We start from the raw sequence: 19,567 nt of genomic DNA on the forward strand, positions 1-19,567 counted from the left end.
CTGCTGCTCAAGCCTGCAGCACCTTTCCTAGCCAAGCTCAGGTGTATGCTGGTGCACACAGTGAAAACATGAGCCAAGGTCTCACTCATCTCTGCCATCCAGGCTGCTGTTGAGAGCAGATCCTGCTCCGTATCCCTTGATCCTGCTCCAGCCCCCACCAACACAAACACATGCATGGGCTCCAAACCCTATTTGGTTTTGCTGCCTGAAACTTATTTTACACTATTTAGACTGAGTGACCTCCCACCTGCTGGGAAAGGAATGTCATAGCCAGAGGCAGGGTCCTACCTCCAGTCTGCATGGGCCTCCAGCACTGTGCTCTGGCCACACTGCTGCTCAGGTGATTAATGGGGCGAGATTGGAGCTTTCCTCTGGCGACTTCTCACCTTCTGACGATGTCCGCTGCTTGCGCCCACCTGCAGCAGCAAGGGTGCTCAGGGCAGGGGTGCTGGGAGCCAAGGGTGCTCAGGGCAGGGGTGCTGGGAGCCAAAGGCGCTCAGGGCAGGGGTGCATAGGGCTGGGCCAGGACCTAGTGGCCGGCTCTGCCTGAGCTAGCCCTAGGTGCAGTTTTGCCTTCTGCTGCGGTACTAACAGGGAACTAGGTTGTCCCCTGTTCCACACCAGCCCCATGCAGGCTGTCCCCAGGACAGGGCTGGGGAACAGCTGACACAGGCAGCAGGGTGCTGAGGCAGAGCTCTCCCCTGGGTGTGCCGTCCCGGGGTCAGGCACTCACTGAGGGATCTCAGCAGCCTCTTGCCCAGTGCCTCCTCAGAGCTGCTCGGCGATGAGCTGGTCCCGGCCTCTCGACCTGGGGACTCTGCTTCCAGGACGGTCCCGCAGCACTCACTGTCTGCAAAAGCCCAGCATGGCTGCAGCACCTCAGGGCACCGTGGCCTCGCCAGCCCCAGGGTCAGGGGTGTGTGCCCCTCAGCCACACTCACTCTGCCGCTTGCTGTTCTCCTCGTTGTCAGCCAGCTCCTCCTGGATGAAGGGGATGCCCTCCATGCGCAGGAACACTGACTCGCTGGGACTGCGCAGCCCCTCAGAGCGGCTGCCTGAAGGGACACAGGGCAGGGAGGTGCTGTGCCCTGGGGCAGGATGTGGCAGAATGCCAGCCATGGCAGCAGGTCCAACTGCCAGGGACCCCGAGGGACACGAGTACAAGGCAATGAAGAATTACATGCTGCACACTGGCAGCTGTGTGGATGTGCAGGCATCCACAGGTGCGTGTGTGCGAATGCCTGCACTGTACAGGAGCCCCACTCCATGTGCAACTGCATCCCAGAGGTGGTGTGTGCATCATGCCAAAGGGCTCCAGCACACACCCCCCTAGGGGACATGAAATGTTGGCCTGTGGCAGGGAAGGAATGCTGTTGGGTGACTCACACATGATGCTGTTCCTCTCATTCAGGAGGGTGGCAGGGTCCTCCTTGGGTGTCTGTGGGGTTCCCCGTGCAGTCGAGGCCTTGGTGGAATCCCTGTCGAAGGCCTCCATGTCAGGGGACTGAGGCGAGCTGTCCATGCGGCTGGCCACCAGCGCGTTGTGGTACTGCTGCCGGGTCACCTGGGCACACAGACGTGCACCCAGCTCAGCGGGCACCGAGCCCCACCGCCACCTCTCGGAGACTTGGTGGCTCCAAACCTCCAGCCAGCAGGAGTAGGTGCAAGACTCCTCAGCACCCACTGGGCACCCACCAGGCTCCTGGGGCACAGTGGGGCAAGAGGGCACCTGGACAGGGGTGGCTAGGGTGGGACAGTCCCTGCCAGCCCTGCCCATACCTTGACGAACTGCACGTCGCAGAGGATGTGCACGGAGTAGTCGGGCGTGTAGATGTTGTTGCTGCTGCTGTGGAGCTGCGTGCTGCTGCCTCCATAGTCCTCCCGGTTGGGGGACTCGGAGCGGTTGAGGCCACTGCAGCGCGACGGTGACCTGTTCACTGCGGGAGGGGACAGCAGAGAGAGGGGCAAACACTCACTCTCGCTCGTGGCGTTGCTTGGGCTCCCAGTGCCGGTGTAGAGCCAAGGTGGACCAGTCACCTCCAGCGGCTGTTCCCCAGGACACGGGGCTGGCAGGGGTCCTGCAGCCTGTCCTCCTCACTGCAGGCTGCTGTGGAGACTGTGCCATGCCAGCCCCACACAAAGGGAGGGGACTAGGCAGGACTCTGACCCGGTGCCAGCAGCAGAGGTTAGGGCTGCCTGCCTGTCACTGACAGCTCTCCTGTTAATGCCGGCCTTCTGCACCACATTTGGCACAGCTTCTCCTGGTTGCAGTCGGCAGGCTGTGAGTATTTGCTTAACCTGTCTCAAGGGCGTGCTGCTGCTCACCCCAACAATGACAGATCAGGAGGAGAGGCTGCCATGGCAAGCTGGTCTGTCACTCACATTGACTGATGGCCTCTGACACACAGCATGATGGATTTTGTCTAGTCAGTGATTTTTTAGGGAACAAAGGCAGCTTGTTCCTTGCATAGATGACGTCGTGCTGACTTTGCTCTGCTGCTAGAATGCCTTTTTATTACCCAGATCAGCAGAAAGCAAGGGGGGCAGGGCAGCAGGCATGCAGGGCTGCAGGTCACCGTCACCAAAAGCAGCAAGCCAAAACCCCAAGAGCTAAGTGCAAGAAATTACAGGAAGTGCACACCAAAGAAGGCCCAAGCCCATGGCTTCCCCTTGTCCCCATCCCATTCTTCCAGGGATTTGCATCATACTGGGGAGGCTGAGGCAGGAGTGCTGGCCCCAGTCTGCCACCAATGCTCCAATCAGTAGGGGTTGCCCGGGGGTGCCGTGGGTACTGCCCAGCATGCAGGGTGAGGGGGTTGGGGCACTGTGGATGGTGCTGGAAAGAGCCTGCCACATGCAGAGGCCTCTGGCCAAAGCCATGCCCTGTTACCTGGAGAGCCAGCCAGGGAGTCCCCTCTGCTGAAGGCGAAAGTACGGGACACTGAGACAGGCACTGCAGAGAGAGGGAGGGAGAAGGAAGGAGGGGACCCAGGGGAAAGGTGAGGGATGGAGGTGAAGGTGGGATACAGACCAAGAGGAAGAATAAGAATCATGTGCCAGCAGTCCTGGGCTGAGCTCCCATTGCTGTCTGAAGCATCCCTTCCCACCCCTTTTACAGCCTCCTGCTTCTGCTCTGGAGAGGTGCTCGCCAGTCCTGGGGACAGGCCACCGGCCGGAATACACACTCGGAAGTTGTGAGGCCACACCTCGGGAGGTGAGGCTAGCAGGGGGGATCTGCTCTTGTCAGGCCTGTCTGCAGAGCCACACAACTTCCTGGAGTCCTGGCATGGCTAGAAAGCATCCTTCCCCCATGAATTAAGTGCTGGCAATTGTCTTTAGCCCTTTACCAGCCATCACCAGGACAGGGGACATTGTGGTCAGCTTATGCCACCTGGGAAATGGGTGGAAGCTAAATCACTGCACTTGGTATCTGGGATGCTTCTGTGTGTGCAGGCACAAGGCAGAGAAGGAATATGATCTGCAAAAGTCGCTGCCCCAGCCCCACAGCTGCAGGCAGGGCTGATAGAAGCTCTTCACGGTGATGCAAAGCAAAGGATTCATGTCAGGCTGCCTGCAGTTCCTTGCAAGGTTCTGGGTCTCAAAAGCCTTCAGGTGATGCCAAGAGCTACCCACTGGGGGCTGATCCTTGCAGGAACTGCAAGAAGCCAGGACTCTGCATCTGGGTCTGCCTGACCCATTGCCACAGAGAAGGTAAACCATAGACACTCACTTTCCATGTTTTATTGCCATGGGTTACAGCAGCAATGACAATTTCTAGGGCAGGTCATTCCCCCTCCCAATGATTTCTGCCCTCAACAGCATCCCTGGGCCATGCCACAGGGAATGGGGAGCACGGAGAGACCACACACAGGGTGAGTGATGCACTCCTTAACACTTGCCAGTCTCTGCTTTCACCACTGCCACTGCCCACCTTGAAAGCAGTGGGAGATGTGAGCCTGCTGGCTGCCAGCCTCTATTCCAGCCATTGCCATGATTCCCCCAGCTGCCAGCCCTCCTGCCCTACCTCCAGCCACTGTGTCCACAGCACAGCTGCAACACTCTAGGAATTATCTGCTGCGGATGTGACTAATGTTTTTAAATTGCTTCAAACGTAACACCCCCAGGAAATTTGCCCTGCAGTCCCCTTTTCTAATCTCCCTGCTGCTCTCCCAGGAATTCCTGTTCTGTGTCCTCCCCTGAATCAAAACGTTCTGCAAATAAAAAAGACACCAGCATGAAGCACTGCTCAGAATGACCTTGTCCTGATGGGAGCAAAGGATGAGTTGATAACCACTAGCACTGACTCCGTGCTCCCACTGCCTGACCCTCCCACACAGCACAGTGCCAAAGATCAGCTGGAGATAAAACAGTTGCATAACAACAGTTAATTAATAACAACCTGGTAAATGTTGTTACTCTAGGCTGATGCCTAAATTCTCAGCTGTGATACTCTATTCACAGTCCTTTCTTCTGGGCTTTCCTTCAAGGAGGAAAGAGGATGCCAGCCTCCACCACAAGGGAGATACCCTGTCACTTCTGCCTCCCAGCCTGCTTCCTTGCTGGCCAGGGGTGTGACACAGGTCATCCCACCGCAGGCAGGAACGGCTGCCTGGCAGAGAGCACCTCATGGCAGTGTCCCGGGCGAGCACTGGGAGCAAGGAGCCCTGAGCAGCAGTGTCCCAGCAGGCGGCACTGCAGACATGCACGGCTGCTCTGACACAGCTCCCGCTGCAGCTCCTGCCCTGCCTGGCGGGCAGCACTCTGCCTGAGCCCCATGGGCCTGTGAGGACTCTCCCCTAGGACACAGGACATTGGGCCATCCAGCAACACCCTGGCAGAAACTGGCCACTTCACTGATTTCCTCTCTCCACCGACTGCACTGTGGACACAGGGCAAAGCAGGAGTGTGCACTGAGGGGTTAACCCATCAGTCCACCAGCCTGACTTTTGCACGGCAGCAGAGCAGGCAGCAGGAAATAGGTGAACTCTAGAGCTGCAGAAAGACTGGGACCCACCAGAGTGAGCCACCTGTCCCAGGAGGCTCCCCCTGTTCACTTAATGACATTCCTCTTTACAGCTCTATAAAGACTGAATTTAGTAGGGCCCTGTTTTGATTAGGCAGGTAGAGCACCTCAGCTTACCATCAGCACTGCAGATCTGACTGCAACATCTGGGGTTTGGATGAGGGATGTGATGGACTGGGATTGAGCAGCACCTCAACCTCACAGGACCAAACACTTGTAGGGGTTATAGCAAAGAAGTGGATACCTCTCAATCTCCCCTAGTCATAGCTCCCTCTCAACTCTTGCAAGCAGGGGATCTGCTTCTTAACCCATCAGCTCTGCAGGCAGGGAATTTATTGGCACTCAGCTAGTTTCCCACCACCACGTGCAAATAGCTCACAGGTAAATCAACCCATCTCTGCAATTCCCAAGCAGTCCAACGTGGGGTCCATGTTCAGGTTGTGCCCTGAGCCTCAGGAAGGCAAATGGGTCTAGAGGTGTTATACTGAGACCTAGAATGAGCACAACACCCACCTTGGGCACTGCCCCTTTCAGCACCAGCCATGCTGGAACCCACCAACAGAGAGCCAGCTTATGGTAGAAACTTCAAAAGGACATCAAAGGGACCTCAAAGGGACCTCCAAGTCACTCTGTGGGGTCTTTGCTGCATCAGCCCCTCAGCATGTTGTGTCTCTGTCTACCTCAGCACAGTCTGAGCTGTTTCTCTTGGGGAGAAAAGCCATCACTCCTCCAGCCAGCCAGTGCAGCAGAGAGGTTTTAGGGCCTCAGCCTGTCGCAAAATACTTACGTAGGAAGGAGGATCCTGCCAGGCTTCCCATTTTTCGCACATCATTTTCTGAAACAACAGTTGGAGGTGTGGGAATGGCAGAGGAAGGGCTCCTGCCCCATGGACTAAAGCAGGGCCACCCCACCCCATGGCCAGCCCCTTCTCCTGGCAGCTGGTTTAGCCTCCATGGATGCTACTGAAGCAAAGGCAGGGCCAGAGGGAGCCCACAGAGGCCTCACCTGAAGAGACAACAGCCATGATGGCAGGCACACCATAGTAGGTGAACGCCCCATTCTCAAACCGCAGTCCTTCCTTGCCGACCTCCACCTGCACTTTCCCCTGGAGGGAGGAGGAAAACCCTCTCAGACAAGCACCCCCTGCTCCTGACCCACCCAGGGCTGCAGGGACCCCTGCCATCCTGTACAAGAGGATGGGCATCTTTGCCGACAGAAGCAGCCTAGAACAAGGTGGCAAAGAGAACACAGGGCCACGCCTGCCACCCTCTGCTTGCTGCTGCCCCAGGCACCTGCAGGATGAGGACAAAGTAGTCGACAGGGCGGTTGCGCTGGTAGAGGTAATGCTCCGCTGCCTTCTTGTTCTTTCGGTCGTACTTGAGCTCCTGGATGACATTGGGGTGCTTCAAGAGCCGCAGCAGGATCTTCTCGGAGAGGTAGGGGGACTTGAAAGGCTCCACTTCTAGAGGGGAGGCAACACACACATGCTGTGTTCAGCAGGAGACTGCTGGGAACCCCTCATCCTCTGAGCTGCAAGCCCTGCTCCTGCAGCCTAAGCACCCACTGCCAAAAGGGGAGCCCAACACAGACCCGCTCTGCTAGGGCAGTGGAATGTCCAGGCTGTAGGTCCAGCGGGTGGAAATTGCTCAGTGGAGGGGAGCCCGACCCAGGAATGGCTTAGGGATGCCCTGTGGGGCTGGTGCTGCAGGACCTGCACAAGGGGAAGTGTACCTGTTGCCATGAACCGATGGGTAGCCAAGAGGAGCTGCGGGGAGATCTTCACCTTCATCTCGCTCTCTGAGAGCCTGAAGATGGAGAAATCCTGGGGCTTGCGTCCCCGGTGGGGAACCCGCTCCTTCTTCCGATTGTCAGCTGCAGGCAGAGCAGAGCGGTCACTCGCAAGGCTGCTGCAGCTGCAGGGCCCCCTGTCACATGCACACGTATGGACAGGCATGTCTGGCTGCACCCTGTGGCAGAGCTGCCGTGGAGCAGCAGATGGAGCTGCGAGGTGCATAAAACCTGCTGTGCATGCAGCCTTGGGAGCAGCTCCCGGGCAAGGAGCAGGACTGTAAACCACACTTATTCCTCAGGAACAAGCCCTGGGTTCTCCAGGCTGGATGCATCACCCAGAGCTGCAAATGAGCTTGGGAACAACTCATTTCATGCCCAACATAGATGTTCCTAGGTCAGGTCCTGCCCATCCACCCACTGCTGATGGTGGTACTTCTCTATCTTGAGCATCCAAGATAGAGACACTTTACCAGCATCTCTCCATCATTCTTGTCTTTCCCATCACAACAGCAAATCACTCTGAGGAAGGACCACAATTTGCTCTGGCCTGTTTCCTACCCACGTCTGTCTGTCTGTGCAGGCTCCCACCCTGGCTCCTGCAACCGCAGTAGCTGCTCGGGACACTAACTGTACAGATCCGTCTCATCCAGGATCTCGGACTTGATGATCTCCTCAATGACATCTTCCAGGGTGACGATGCCCATCACCTCGTAGAACGGGTCTCCTTCCCCTTCATTGTTCACCCGCTGCACGATGGCCAGGTGGGACTTTCCTGCAAGGAAAAGCAGAGTGGCAGTGAGACACCTGGCCTGGTGAGAGGGTTCCCCAGAGTGGTGGGCAGGCAGGTGGGCAGGGTTTGGTGGGAGGCACAGATCACAGCAGACACTGTCACCCAAACCCACCCAAGTGTGCTAACCCAAGGAGAAGGGCTGGACACACAGCCCAGCCTAACAGGGCAGCAGCTGTCCAGACTGATTTGTACATGTAGGCTCTTTTTGGGGCTACCTTCTCTCTTTACCCAGGCTGTGAGTCACTCTGTTGAGCTCTCTGAAAGCCTCCTGTGCAGGAATGAAGAGTACATTACACCATCTCTTCCTTACCCTCAGCTTCATTGACGTGAAACAACTCTTAACAGAGAAATGAGGCAATGTTCTCCAGCACAGAAATGTGAATGTGTCCTTGGCTCTACTGATTTCCCGTATCCTCCTGGTGTTTCTTATTCTGTTGCTAATTATCTTTCCTATTAAATCGCCAGGAACAGCGATTTAATATCTTTAAATCTCATCTTTCTATCCATCACTGTGTAGACCAATACTGAGGTTTTTCATAAAATATGGGCAAAGCCTCCATCTCCTTGAAACAGCAGCTGGTTTTTATGCAGAAACATGAATGTTTGTTTGCAGCTTTCATCCCAGCTCCTGCAGAACTCCTGGGTGAACCATCTGGATGCAGACACTGAACACTTTTCAACCCATCAGCTTGCACCTGAAATTCTTCTCCAAGCCCTGCCATTAACAGCATCTTCTCTATGCTACCTTAAACAGAGTGAGTTCAGGACCTTCAGCTGCAATGATGTTGACTCCTGCTTGGAAGTTCCAGTGCTCCTGGATCACAGTTCCAGCTTCCTCACTTGTCCCTTGTAAGCTGGCAGCTCTGCTGACACATTCTCAAGTTTCTTGGTTTTGGCATACTTGAAACATTTCTATTTGTTTTTGCATGTCCAGCTCTCTGTAAGCTGTTTTGACTTTTTCAACCTCTCCCTTCCTTTACTGGCTGCTCTGATTTATGGTCCTGCTCAGCATCTTGACCAGAACCCAATGTCCAAGCCACAAACAACTTCTGGGTTTCTAGCTCCAACATGTTCTTGGACCTGCCAATGAACAGCACCGGGTTTCTTACTGCCTGTGTGGCTCCCACACTGCCCACCAGTGCACACAGATTCTGAACCTCCAGTTTTACTTAAAAGCACCCTCACTGGCACCACAGCCAAAAACGTCTGCTCCCCCTGTTTGCTCTGCATCCCTGAGGTCTCCTGTTGCAATGCCTGCACAAGCCAGAAGTCCTGCAGAAGTGACCTCTGGGAAGCTGCTAACACCTTATTTCCCCATGGGCTTGGAGTTGAGCTCCTTGGGCAGCAATGGTCACCCAAAATGGGGAAAGGTCCTCTCTGCTATGCAGCTGCCTCTGCATCCACTTCTCCCATAACCCATCCCAACAAGCTCTCCTGCTGCTCCCGACTAGGGATGTGAGCAGCATTCACACATGAAGATGTGACAGGGTGGGCTCCTGCCTGGTGCACAGCTCCTCCCTTGCCTGCAGTGCTTCCCTGCTGGCCACTGCAGAGAGCAGGACAAGCACACCCAGAGAGAGCAGTCCCACAAACACGGCTTGCTGGGATCATGTGACCTTCAAATAACCCTGCCCTGGATCTGAGACGAGCAGATGACATTTCTCAGCTGAAGATCAGCACTATACATTTCTCACAGCAAATCTTGGGCATTTTCCACAGTATAAATTCCCTCCTCCTCATACCAAGCTTTTATTGCAAGATTTCAGAGAGCAGCTCGCTGCCTCCCACGCCTACAGATTTAGAAATGAGAACATAACATTGCAGCAAGTAGCACTGAGATTTGCTTTAAAAAACCCAAAATCAATAGCCCTGGGGCACTGAAAATTCAGCATGTTCTTTAGACTGGGCTATTTCACTCCTTTCATACATAGGTTTGTGCATCTTTTCTGCTCATAAAGCAACACGGCACTTAAGAAGAAAAAAGCAGAGGAGTTGGCTGCAAGACAGCAGCGACAGCTACATTTCATCTTAGCAAAGTCCAGCTTTTGAAAAGGTCTCCTTTGCCAAACTCTGCTCCCAAACACTGGGGCCATCTGGTCTCCTACAAGTCCTTGGGTGAGCGAGGAGGGGGGAAAAGTTATTTCTTTTGGCTGAGAGCTTGTTGTTAACGACATTTACATGCAACCCAAAACCACCAAGCCCTTACAAAAAGCTTAGGTGCTACTTAAAGGCAGTCAGAGAGTGATGGAGGCAATTCTTTTTTTGGCCAAACACCTACATCGACACTGCAATTTACACTAGAAATGTGATTCAAACTCCACACTCACGTAACTGCAAATGAGATTATTTAGAAATAACCCAGCACCATTAGCCTGGAAGGAGACCCATGGCTTCACTGCACTGGGGGCAGAGCCAGTAGGGCTGTTAGAGCAGTCCAGAGTTCTTTATTTTCACAGAAAATAAACACTTGCATTCACACTCCAAACCCCCGGGTTCATGTTTCCAGTCTAATGCCCACACTAGAAATGGAGCAGGTACCAAACAACGGAAAATTGTTGCAGTTCAGTGTGGTTGCCCACACCGAGAGAGCTGATCCCAGCCCATGCTGGCCAGCTGGTGTCCATGTCACAAAAAGTCCTGAATGCCAGCCAGTCCCAGTCCTTTAAGTGAGTGCTGCTCGCAGCTGCTCCCCTCTGGGAGAGGGCTGGCATGCTCCCATTTCCCACCTGAGGGACATGAGATCATTCGCAGAGTTGTGCCCCACCCCCTGACCTGACTGGGTCCTGTATCTCCTCCCATCACCTTTTTAACAGACCCCATAAATTTCGGTGTGGGGATGGCAGGTGCCTTGGCTGTATGGGCATGGCTTGCTCCCTCCTGGGCAATGCTGCCAAGCTCAGCTAGATCCCTCTGCCCAGCCCTGGGAGCTGCTGCACTTGCAGGGGGGGAAAGCAGTGGCCTTTAGAGCTTGTACAAGGGCAGAATCTGGGCAGTGAGATGGGAGCAATGTCTAAGGGAGGGCGGCACAGGGACAGACCTGAGGACACCTGAGGGATCACGTTTGCCTCTGCAGCCATTATCCAGCAGGTCAGCCTCAGTGGCAGCACAACAGAGGGAGGTAAATCATTTAAACAAACCCCCAAACTTGATCTAAAACAGCTTTCAGATCTGTAAAACTGATTCCAAAACCCATGCTATTGTAACTGCTGCTTGATAGCTCAAATGAGATGAATTATAAGGGCGAGCTGCTTCCCCACTAGCAAGCTGTCACATGTAAACTTTACAGGGCTATTGCTGATGCAGGAAAGCACAGTGGAACACTTGAGAATCAAAGCCTTGGTTTGGCAAATGCTAGAACAAATGGGCAATTAACTTCCCTTGTGCGAGCAGCTCTGCCGGCCTCCGCAGGACGGCTCTCGCGCAGGAAGTCTATAGGTGATTAAGTGTCTGCTCAGCATGGGATACAACTGCACTAAATTCTTTATGAGCTACATGAAATCTGCTCTTTTCAAACAACAGCTTCAGTGGAAAGTTAATGCCTCAAAATGCTAAATTACAGAGCTAATATAAACAGCTGAGAGCTTCCAGATGGAACAAGCATCTGAACAGCTATCCGAAGCTTTTATGCCCATTTTTAGGAGCCTTGTTTTTCATAGGCACCTAAATGACCTTGGGCTCATAGATCCACCTCAAAGCATCTTCCCCAATGAGGGAACGGGGTCTGAACACATGGAAATGCCTTGACTTCTGGGAAAGATAGTGCTGCTGGGTTCAAATATAGCCCAGACTACTTCTTTATCATTTTTTATATAGGTAGCCTGTCAGAGGAATGTTAAAGATGTTTTAGCTTTGTCTCTTGTTCCACAGGATGAACATCCTGGGCATGAAAGTAATTTTCCTAAATTTTACAGTAAGATTTGAAGCTGTTATAAGGAGATCAAAGGTACAGGCACAGACCTGTGCCTGAACCATTTACAGCTACAACATGGAAGGCAGAAAAAAAAGAAAAAAAAGAGTAATTTTTAAATAAGGTTGATTTGTGAAACAACCGTGATGTAACTGAAATCTATTTTCTGTGTGCTTTTTTTCAGAGCTCTTCACAGGGACTGCCAGCATCTCCGTGCCCTCTTGCTGACCCGATCTGAAGAAAGTGGGGACCCTGATTTGAACACTTTGAACTGGAAATGTGAGCGTGATCCTGTGTTACCACCACTCTGCACCATGGGTGAAAGCACACATTGTGTCTAGAGGAAATGCACATCCAAGCAGGGGGGAAATAACCAAGAGGGCTGCAGGGCTACACAGCTCTACAGGAATAAGAGCTATGTAAAGGAAAAACTGTAAATCCTAACCTAACCCAGACCTTTCTTGGAGACAAAATCTTCACCTGCTTACATTTTTTTTTTTTTTTGTAGCCTTTATCATAGTCTCTTTTTGTGCTTTTCCTAATCCTTGCTTTTCCTAATCCTAAGGAAAACTGTAAAAAAGATGGAATATTTGGAGTAGCTCATCTATTACCATTGCAGATCAGAAAGGTAAGGAGAAGATTAGAGGGGACACAGAATCTCATCTTCCATTTGTTGTGCAACAGGATCCCGACCTCCTGGGTACCCCACAGCTCAGTGTGAAGGTGCTTTTGACAGCTATAAAGAGGGAAGGGGTGGCAGGGTGCCCTCTCCCCCAAGGACTTGACTCCCTTCTGGCTTTGCTGAATGATCTCAGAGCAGGATCCCTGATCCTGGGATTACTGGGGTGGGTAGAGCAGTCCAGGGTTTACACAGTAAGATTTAGCACAGTTTAGTGGGAAAAGCACAGTAATGTTTCAGGCAGAATTGCAGCATGAGACACTGAGATAATTCTTTGTCTGTCAGCAGCTCACTTGCTCTCAGCCTGGCAGTCACTTTCCAGGGGACATGTAGGTGATAGTTCCTGGGAAAAACTGGCTCCTTAACCCATACAACTGCTTTGGGAGGGCACTGCTTCAGCTCATCAAGATGCCCAGCAGAGTGACTAAAACGCTTGCAGAAATCTCTTGAAGGCTGAGTTAAATTTGAAGCAACACTGTGTGCTTACAACGCCTGCGGGATCAGAAGGATGGTACAAAAAGAAGCTGAAATGGTACTGACCCCAATTCCTGGCAAATGTAAGCACCTTCTCCAGCTACATTCAATCTGCAGAAGTCTAATAGAGGCTATGGAGCATTTTGAAATGTAAAGACAGACCCTAGGGCAGAGCTGTCCTCCACAGGACAGGCTGTTTTCCCTGCTAAGCCTGAAATTTGGGGTTTGGAGCATTTATTTTTAGTAACTCTTAAAAGATGCCAAGCCACAGAAGGCTAATTTGAGTTGCAGCTCAGCCTCTGCCCTGCTGCAGGAAAATGAACATTAAAAGCAAATTTCCACTGTTCCTCTGACAGAGGAAAGTTCCTTGCTGAAAGGTGCCAGTGCTGTATATAGACCCCTCCAGGAAATCAGTCAACAAACCCATCAACAACTTGAGGAAGGGACAAGACTGTGACTTCCCAGAGGCACTACAAAACAAGGAGGTGGACCTCACAGAAGAGGTTTCCAGGAGGAGTTCTGTCACTGGACTGGAGCTGCAGCATGCATTGCTTGGTTATCTTCAAGAAAGGAGGAGAAACAGATTGTATCACCCACTCCATTTCACACTGAATAAATGCATAAAGCCTTCCTCATAGCTCCACATTCCCTAGGTAAAGTTTATCCTACAGAAAGCTCATCTGCCTCCCGACATAGCTGTAGCTTGCTAAATATGGTACAATTATTTTTTTTGGTGTATTAGGTATTTTCTCCTGGGAGCCCAGAATAAAGCCAGGTACTCCAAAGTGTACCAATACAAATTGCCAAGAGATTGTCTCCCAATTTTTTCACTCCTTCAGTATCTTCATCTTTTTTCACCAGGCTGCAGGTGGTAATATTATTGTACTAGTATGTATTTTCTTATTTCTAGTGAAGAGGGGACACATTTTGCCTAGGGTCCTTCACTTAGCACTTCTCAGTTAATGCTGCACAACAATGTATGCCTTCTATAAACTGTGTCTAGTTTCCCTGAAAAGATGGCAAATTGGGTGTCCAGCCCGCATTATTTGAGTTCTTTTTGCTGAGAAGATGAAGTCAAAACCATATTGCAGCACAAATATTTTCTTCCTTCAGCTGAACCTGTCTCACGCTGCTGTAAGGTTGTTTTTCTACACGGTTTTTGCAGACTGCCCCTCTGGTACTGTTTGTAGTCTTCTCTGGGTTTTTCCCAGTTCCCACTGGGACCCCCAATCTAACCACCTCTCTGCAGGAATCAGTACTGAAAGAGAAATCAAACAATGGCTGCAGCAGCAGGGTTGTGAAAGGGCAGAGGTGAAGAGTTTGACCAGTTCTGCTGTGGTGGAGCAGGGGCCAGGTTTTGCTAACCAGGAGCTCACAGCTCTCTTGGGCACCGTAACCACACTGGGCCAGTGGCTCCCTGGGTGCTACTGAGTGTGTGCTACCATTTAATGCAATTTAAATGGTAATTTACATGGAAAGCCGATGCTACAGGTCTGTGGAAGGTAACCCCTCCCACACAAGGTCCTGCTGGGGGAGAGGCAGTTTGTGACACATCTGTGGATTAAAATCAAGGTAAACACCAATGCATCTTAATGGAACTGCACTCAAACGAGGTTAGTGTGAGCATACCTAGAAACAAATGAAGGAAAGCTTCCCCTCAAACCCTGCTATAGAAAACCAAAGAGGAAAAAAGGCTGATTATCTTCATAGCTGGGGCAGAACAGCAAGAGAAAAGAAATGCCTCAGGTTAACAAGGACAATAGTGAGATATCGGTGAGTAGGAGACAGAAAATGAAAGTGCTGTCAGAGGTGTGAGCAAGAGTTCCAAAGCACTGTATTTAATAATCCCTTGACATTTTCAGTAAGAAAGAACAAATGTTTGTGTACTGTGGCAAGGAGCTCTGGCAGTGAAATTGTGTTACTTATACATTATGCAAAAAAATGACAGTATGGGTATAGTGGATGTGGCAGAACACTAATCATTAGTGAAACAGATCAGAAGTACACATTGCTATCCAAGGCAGAAGGTTATAAAATGTTACAGGAATTTTGTATAAACATTATAATAACAAAAAGAAATAAAAGATACAAAAATTGTTTGAGTTAGTCATGAGAAAAGGAAAGAAAAGCTGGCTTTTCTAAAGGCTTGTGAGGGCCATAAGGACCTGGAGGTGGTTATTTATGCCCATCCTTACCAGAGACTTTAATTTCCTAGAAAGAGGCTGGGCTTTATCAGTGGGAGCATTTGCTGTCCTGCAGGCACCTTGGATGTGTGAAGTGATGAATGCCTTCATTAAACACTTGCTGAGCCAACAAGCAATCAACCTACTTTCTAATTAGTGAAGGTGTCTCAGAAGACCTGGCCACGGAAAGCAACCTTGATTGGATCAAACAAGATACTTCACCATAATTCAAATGGACACAGAAAATAAGACAGTGATAAAGATTCTTAATTACAAACGGGAAATCTTTATTTTAGAAATTAAATAGTCAAGTGAACAGGGCTGACGCAGCAGTGGATGGGCTGAAGGCATCTGGGAGCTAACATCTGTCACAGTGTGGGAGCCAGCATGAGAACCTGTATTGGGAACTGGAAAAATACAGTTTAGGAGGGTTCAGGGCTGGACTGGGGGGGAACTGTTTGAAAATTCAGGGTGCCAGGGGTGACCAAATGCCTACAAATATAGGAAAGATGAATCAGAAGAAAACATCAACTCTTGGGAAGAAGAACATTTGGGGGAAGAGCTGGAATTGCTAAACCCCATGCAGAGTTAGATATGAAGTCCAAAAGCAAGGCTTTTCAGCCATATAGTTTAGAAAATTCTGACAAGGAGAAGTGAGGTAGGAGTAGATAATGGGTTTAGGGAGAGCTCTGAATAGGGGCTGTAGCAAAACACCCCAGAAGGTCACAGTGGCAGACAGATACAAAGGAGGAAGAACATGAAGTGATATGCCAAGAGTTTAAAGGAGCAATGTTAAAGAAGGATGGATAATCTTCATCTGAGATGAAGACCAGCATATGAAAGTGCAGGGCAGGTAGCAAGGTTTGTTACCACACCCATGAGCTCACAGAGCAGCACACACCAACCAGCTCTGTTTAAGGAGGGCACAGAGGACAGCAAGCAAGGGGCAGGGAACTAAGCAACCACAAGCCCATTTTTATAGGTCTATTGATCCATAGGATACCATGCTGTTGAAGAAATTTGGAAGGGGATCTGTATCAAAGTAAATCATATAAATCGCAGGAGAACCTAACCAAGAGAGTGGGTGCCAAAATCATCTGACATCCCTAGACAAGAGAGAGGTAGAAGAGACCTCAGGTGAACTTCAGTGCTATTGCAGGAAAACACAGTTAGGAAGGAACTGCAAAGCACATAAGGAATTAGGTAGAGACAGCTGGCATGGGGGGAAGGGGGCAGGCATGGACTACTGCAGTTCACCAAGGTTGAACCCAGAGAACAATCTCAATGCTTTTGCTAACAGCCTTGTATAAAACCCGGGAATTTTCTGATTCTCTCCATTGGGAGTCTTCAGTCCTGCTGAGAGGCAGAGAGGGCAGGAGGTGGCACACAGAACTCCCCTGCCTGTGATCCTGAGCGGTGTGGGAACACAGCCGAACATCTCTGGAGAAGATGCTGACCTGCATGTACCTGATGAGCACATTCCTGGCACACTGAGAAATGTCCTACCCTCTCTTCCTCCCACCTCCACAAACGAGCAGGAGATGACTCACAGAGAGGCTTCCTCTGTGTCTGGAGTGGACCAGGTTGGCCTTTCTCATGTGACCAGCCCTGCCTGCGGCAGAGCGGCGCCAGGCAGCCCAGGAGCCAAGCGCTGCCCTCACGCATTACATAATGCAGCATGCCACTGCTGCAGCCATTTCTTAGACTCACCACAGCATGACGTAGCGAGTAGCACGCGGCAAAACACAGCTCCCAGTGGGAGAGAAAAACACATGCTGTGCGTATTCTCAAGGTATGCTTAATGAAATACAGCTCTCAGCATCTCTGGGGCTGCTGGCAGCTGCGGCATTATGAATGCTGTCACAGCTGCAAAAAAAGTACAGCTCTTTCTAAGGGCTTAATCTTTTCTTCTTTCTTTAAATCACTTGCATAGAAACACTTTATAGACCTCGTTCTCACTGCTAAGCTGAAAATGTGAAAGCTAAGTCATGAGAGGCGATTTCCTGTCATAAACTCCTTCGCACAGAACAGAGCAGCGAATGCTGTCTGGGCAACGGTGCAAGGCAGGTGCCATGCCCATGCTGCCAGGCCCCTGCTGCCATCAGCCCCTGGGGGACAGGCTCACCTGCTGAGCCGGCAACCTGTGAGGCCAAAGGCTCTAACAGTCTTCATAACATCACAGGTACATCAAGGGCTGCTGGCCCTCAATCCACCCGGGGATGTTCCACCAGGGGACACCACGGCCATCCACACACCAGCACATGCAGGGACCGATTCCCCCCAGCATCCGTGGTACCTGCCAGGAGGCCATGCAGGGCTGCCCGCGGAGGCTGCTGACCTGGAAATCATTGGGGGTGCAGAGGGGGGCAGGGGAAGCCCGGGGGGATGCGGAGAGTGGCCCGGTGACCTCACCCTTCTTGAACTCCTCCAGCAGCGTGTCGAGGCGAGTGTCATTGAAGACGCAGTGGAGCGGCCGGCGGTAGAAGCGGGTGACAGTCTGCAGGGGAGTGCAGTCATCAGGGTCGACAAAGGCCAGGTCTTTGACAAAGAGCAGGTCGACAATGTTGTCGCGCCGGTCACCCTCATAGACTGGAATGCGAGTGTAGCCAGATCGGAGGATCTCAGAGACGGTGGCGAAGTCCAGCACAGCATCGGCCCGGAGCATGAAGCAGTCGGCCAGCGGTGTCAGCACATCCTCCACCACCTTGGTGCGTAGCTCCAGCGCGCCCTGCACCATGGCCAGCTCCTCCCGCACCAGGTCGCCGTGGGGGCCAGCGGCGCGCAGCGTCTCCAGCAGCCGCTCCCGCGTAGAGAAGACGCTGAGCTCCTGCCGCAGCGCCCAGTCCAGCAACCGGCTGAGCGGGTAGCACAGGGGGAAGGCGGCCAGCATCAGCAGCCGGGTGAGGCAGAGCGTGCGGGAGGCGATGGCCAGCCCGTGCCGCGAGCACACCGAGTAGGGCAGCACCTCGCCGCCCAGGAAGACGGCGGCGGTGCACAGCAGCACCGGCAGCCAGGGCGCTCCCCGCGGCCCGCCGGCCGCCGCCGCCGGCCCGCCGCCGGGCAGCGAGGCGCAGAGCCAGCCGGCCAGCGCCGCGTTGGCCCCCGCCTGCCCCAGCAGGAGCGTGCACAGCAGGTAGGTGCCGCCGCCGCCGCGCACCGCCTGCACCCGCCGCGCCTGCTCCCGCTCGGCGGCCGAGCCGCTGTTGCGCAGGACGCGGAGCTCCAGCGGGTCCAGCGAGAGCAGCGAGAGGCGCAGCCCGCTGAACAGCGCCGACAGCCCCAGCAGCAGCAGGGCGCCCAGCGCCCGCAGCCAGCCCGCCTCGGGCAGCGGCAGCAGCCAAGTGCCCAGCGGCGGGGGGGCCCTCGGGCAGCGGCAGCAGCCAAGTGCCGAGCGGCGGGGCGGCCGGCCGCACCCGCAGCAAGAAGCCGCCCGCCGCACCGTGGTGCGCCCAGGCCCGCCCGTCCCAGGCGCACAGCGAGAAGAGCCGCCCGCCCGGCGCCGCCGCCGCCTCGCCCTTGCGCGGCTCCCGCACCCGCACCTCGGCCAGCGCCGAGCCCGCCGCGCCGCCCGAGCGCAGCGGCCCCACCACCTCCACGTCCGAGGCCCAGGCGCTGCGCTCCCGGCACCGCTCCGCCGGGCCCCGCGCCGCCGTGCTCCCCGCCGCCGCCTCTTCGATGAAGACCAGCCGCGGCTCCCGCTCCCCCGCCGGCCCGCGGCTGCCGTTGCCCTCGGGCGGCGGCTGGAAGTAGAGGCGCAGGAGGAAGCGGCTGCCCTCCGCCGCCTGCACCGCGCCGCCCTCCAGAGACACCCGGCCCGGCGTCGTGTCCTCGGGCCGCAGCCCCAGCAGCCAGGCGGCCGCGGCCGGCGGCCGCGGCGACAGCGAGAAGAAGAGCAGCAGCACGGCGCCCCGGCTTCGGCCCCAGCTGCCGCCGCGGGAGGGGCCGGCGGAGCGGGGCCGCCGACCGGGACCGCCAACCGGGACGCTGCGCAGGGGACCGAGGAGCTCGCCCGCCCGCCCCGAGCGGGAGCATCCCCGCGGCGGGCCGCACCGCCGCTCTCTCCGCACCTGGTGAGATGCTGGCGGATCCGCGGCGGAGACCGGCGGCGGTGACACGGGCGGTGACACGGGCAGCCCCCAGCCCTGGCAGGCAGGGTGGGCTGCGGGCCCGAGCAGCGAGCTCTGCCCAGCCAGCCGCCCGCTCCGCTGCCCTCCCAGGTACACTGCCTGCGGGTCGCGGTGCGGGGGCTGCGCCTCCCCCGCGCTGCGCGGTCGGGGTTTGCTGAGGGGCTTCTGCCAGCGGTCTCTGAAGCTGGAATTTATATCCAGCTTCCCTCTGTTATCTGTCGAGGCCCTACTCTTCAGCTTTTCAGTTCAGATTCATTTCTCTTCTTCCCGTGGGAGTGGTTTGATTTTTTTGTTTGTTTGGGTTTTTTTTTTTTTTTTCAATGGGGAGTGGGTAGTCGTTAGATTTGGAGTCTTTCTAGGAAACAAATGTACCACACTGTAGCTACATTTGTTCTCATGTCTAGACCTGATGGGGAATGTTGCTAGAGTTTATCAGCCTCAGAAGTATGTGCTCAAGAATGCACTTAGGGACTCCTTAAACTTTTGTGTCTTCCCTGGACCAACATTCATGACAAACCTGAAACGAGGCTGGAGAACTGGAAAGCAGTTGCTTACAACTGCAACAGGCTCAGTAGTGGCAAAGCAATAAGCTA

The 19,567-nt window shown here is 53.7% G+C and overlaps 1 protein-coding gene across 1 annotated transcript in view; it reads right to left on the reverse strand.

Moving 5' to 3' along the window:
• CNNM1 (cyclin and CBS domain divalent metal cation transport mediator 1) overlaps positions 1 to 19,567 on the reverse strand; it is a 30,522-nt gene that overhangs the window by 977 nt on the left and 9,978 nt on the right. The window contains exons 4-16 of the mRNA XM_041415523.1: positions 18,248 to 19,158; positions 17,260 to 18,204; positions 7,443 to 7,586; positions 6,755 to 6,895; positions 6,316 to 6,485; positions 6,029 to 6,128; positions 5,811 to 5,858; positions 2,891 to 2,953; positions 1,780 to 1,937; positions 1,387 to 1,564; positions 942 to 1,055; positions 734 to 850; positions 289 to 416 (exon numbers count right to left, since the gene is read on the reverse strand). Of these exons, the coding sequence (XP_041271457.1) occupies positions 337 to 416; positions 734 to 850; positions 942 to 1,055; positions 1,387 to 1,564; positions 1,780 to 1,937; positions 2,891 to 2,953; positions 5,811 to 5,858; positions 6,029 to 6,128; positions 6,316 to 6,485; positions 6,755 to 6,895; positions 7,443 to 7,586; positions 17,260 to 18,204; positions 18,248 to 19,158 (3,169 nt within the window). The 3' untranslated portion in view covers positions 289 to 336. The remainder of the gene's footprint in view (positions 1 to 288; positions 417 to 733; positions 851 to 941; positions 1,056 to 1,386; positions 1,565 to 1,779; positions 1,938 to 2,890; positions 2,954 to 5,810; positions 5,859 to 6,028; positions 6,129 to 6,315; positions 6,486 to 6,754; positions 6,896 to 7,442; positions 7,587 to 17,259; positions 18,205 to 18,247; positions 19,159 to 19,567) is intronic.

The sequence above is a fragment of the Onychostruthus taczanowskii genome, unplaced genomic scaffold (assembly GCF_017590055.1).
Source record: "Onychostruthus taczanowskii isolate IOZ18803 unplaced genomic scaffold, ASM1759005v1 scaffold5, whole genome shotgun sequence".
NCBI classification, from domain to species: domain Eukaryota; kingdom Metazoa; phylum Chordata; class Aves; order Passeriformes; family Passeridae; genus Onychostruthus; species Onychostruthus taczanowskii.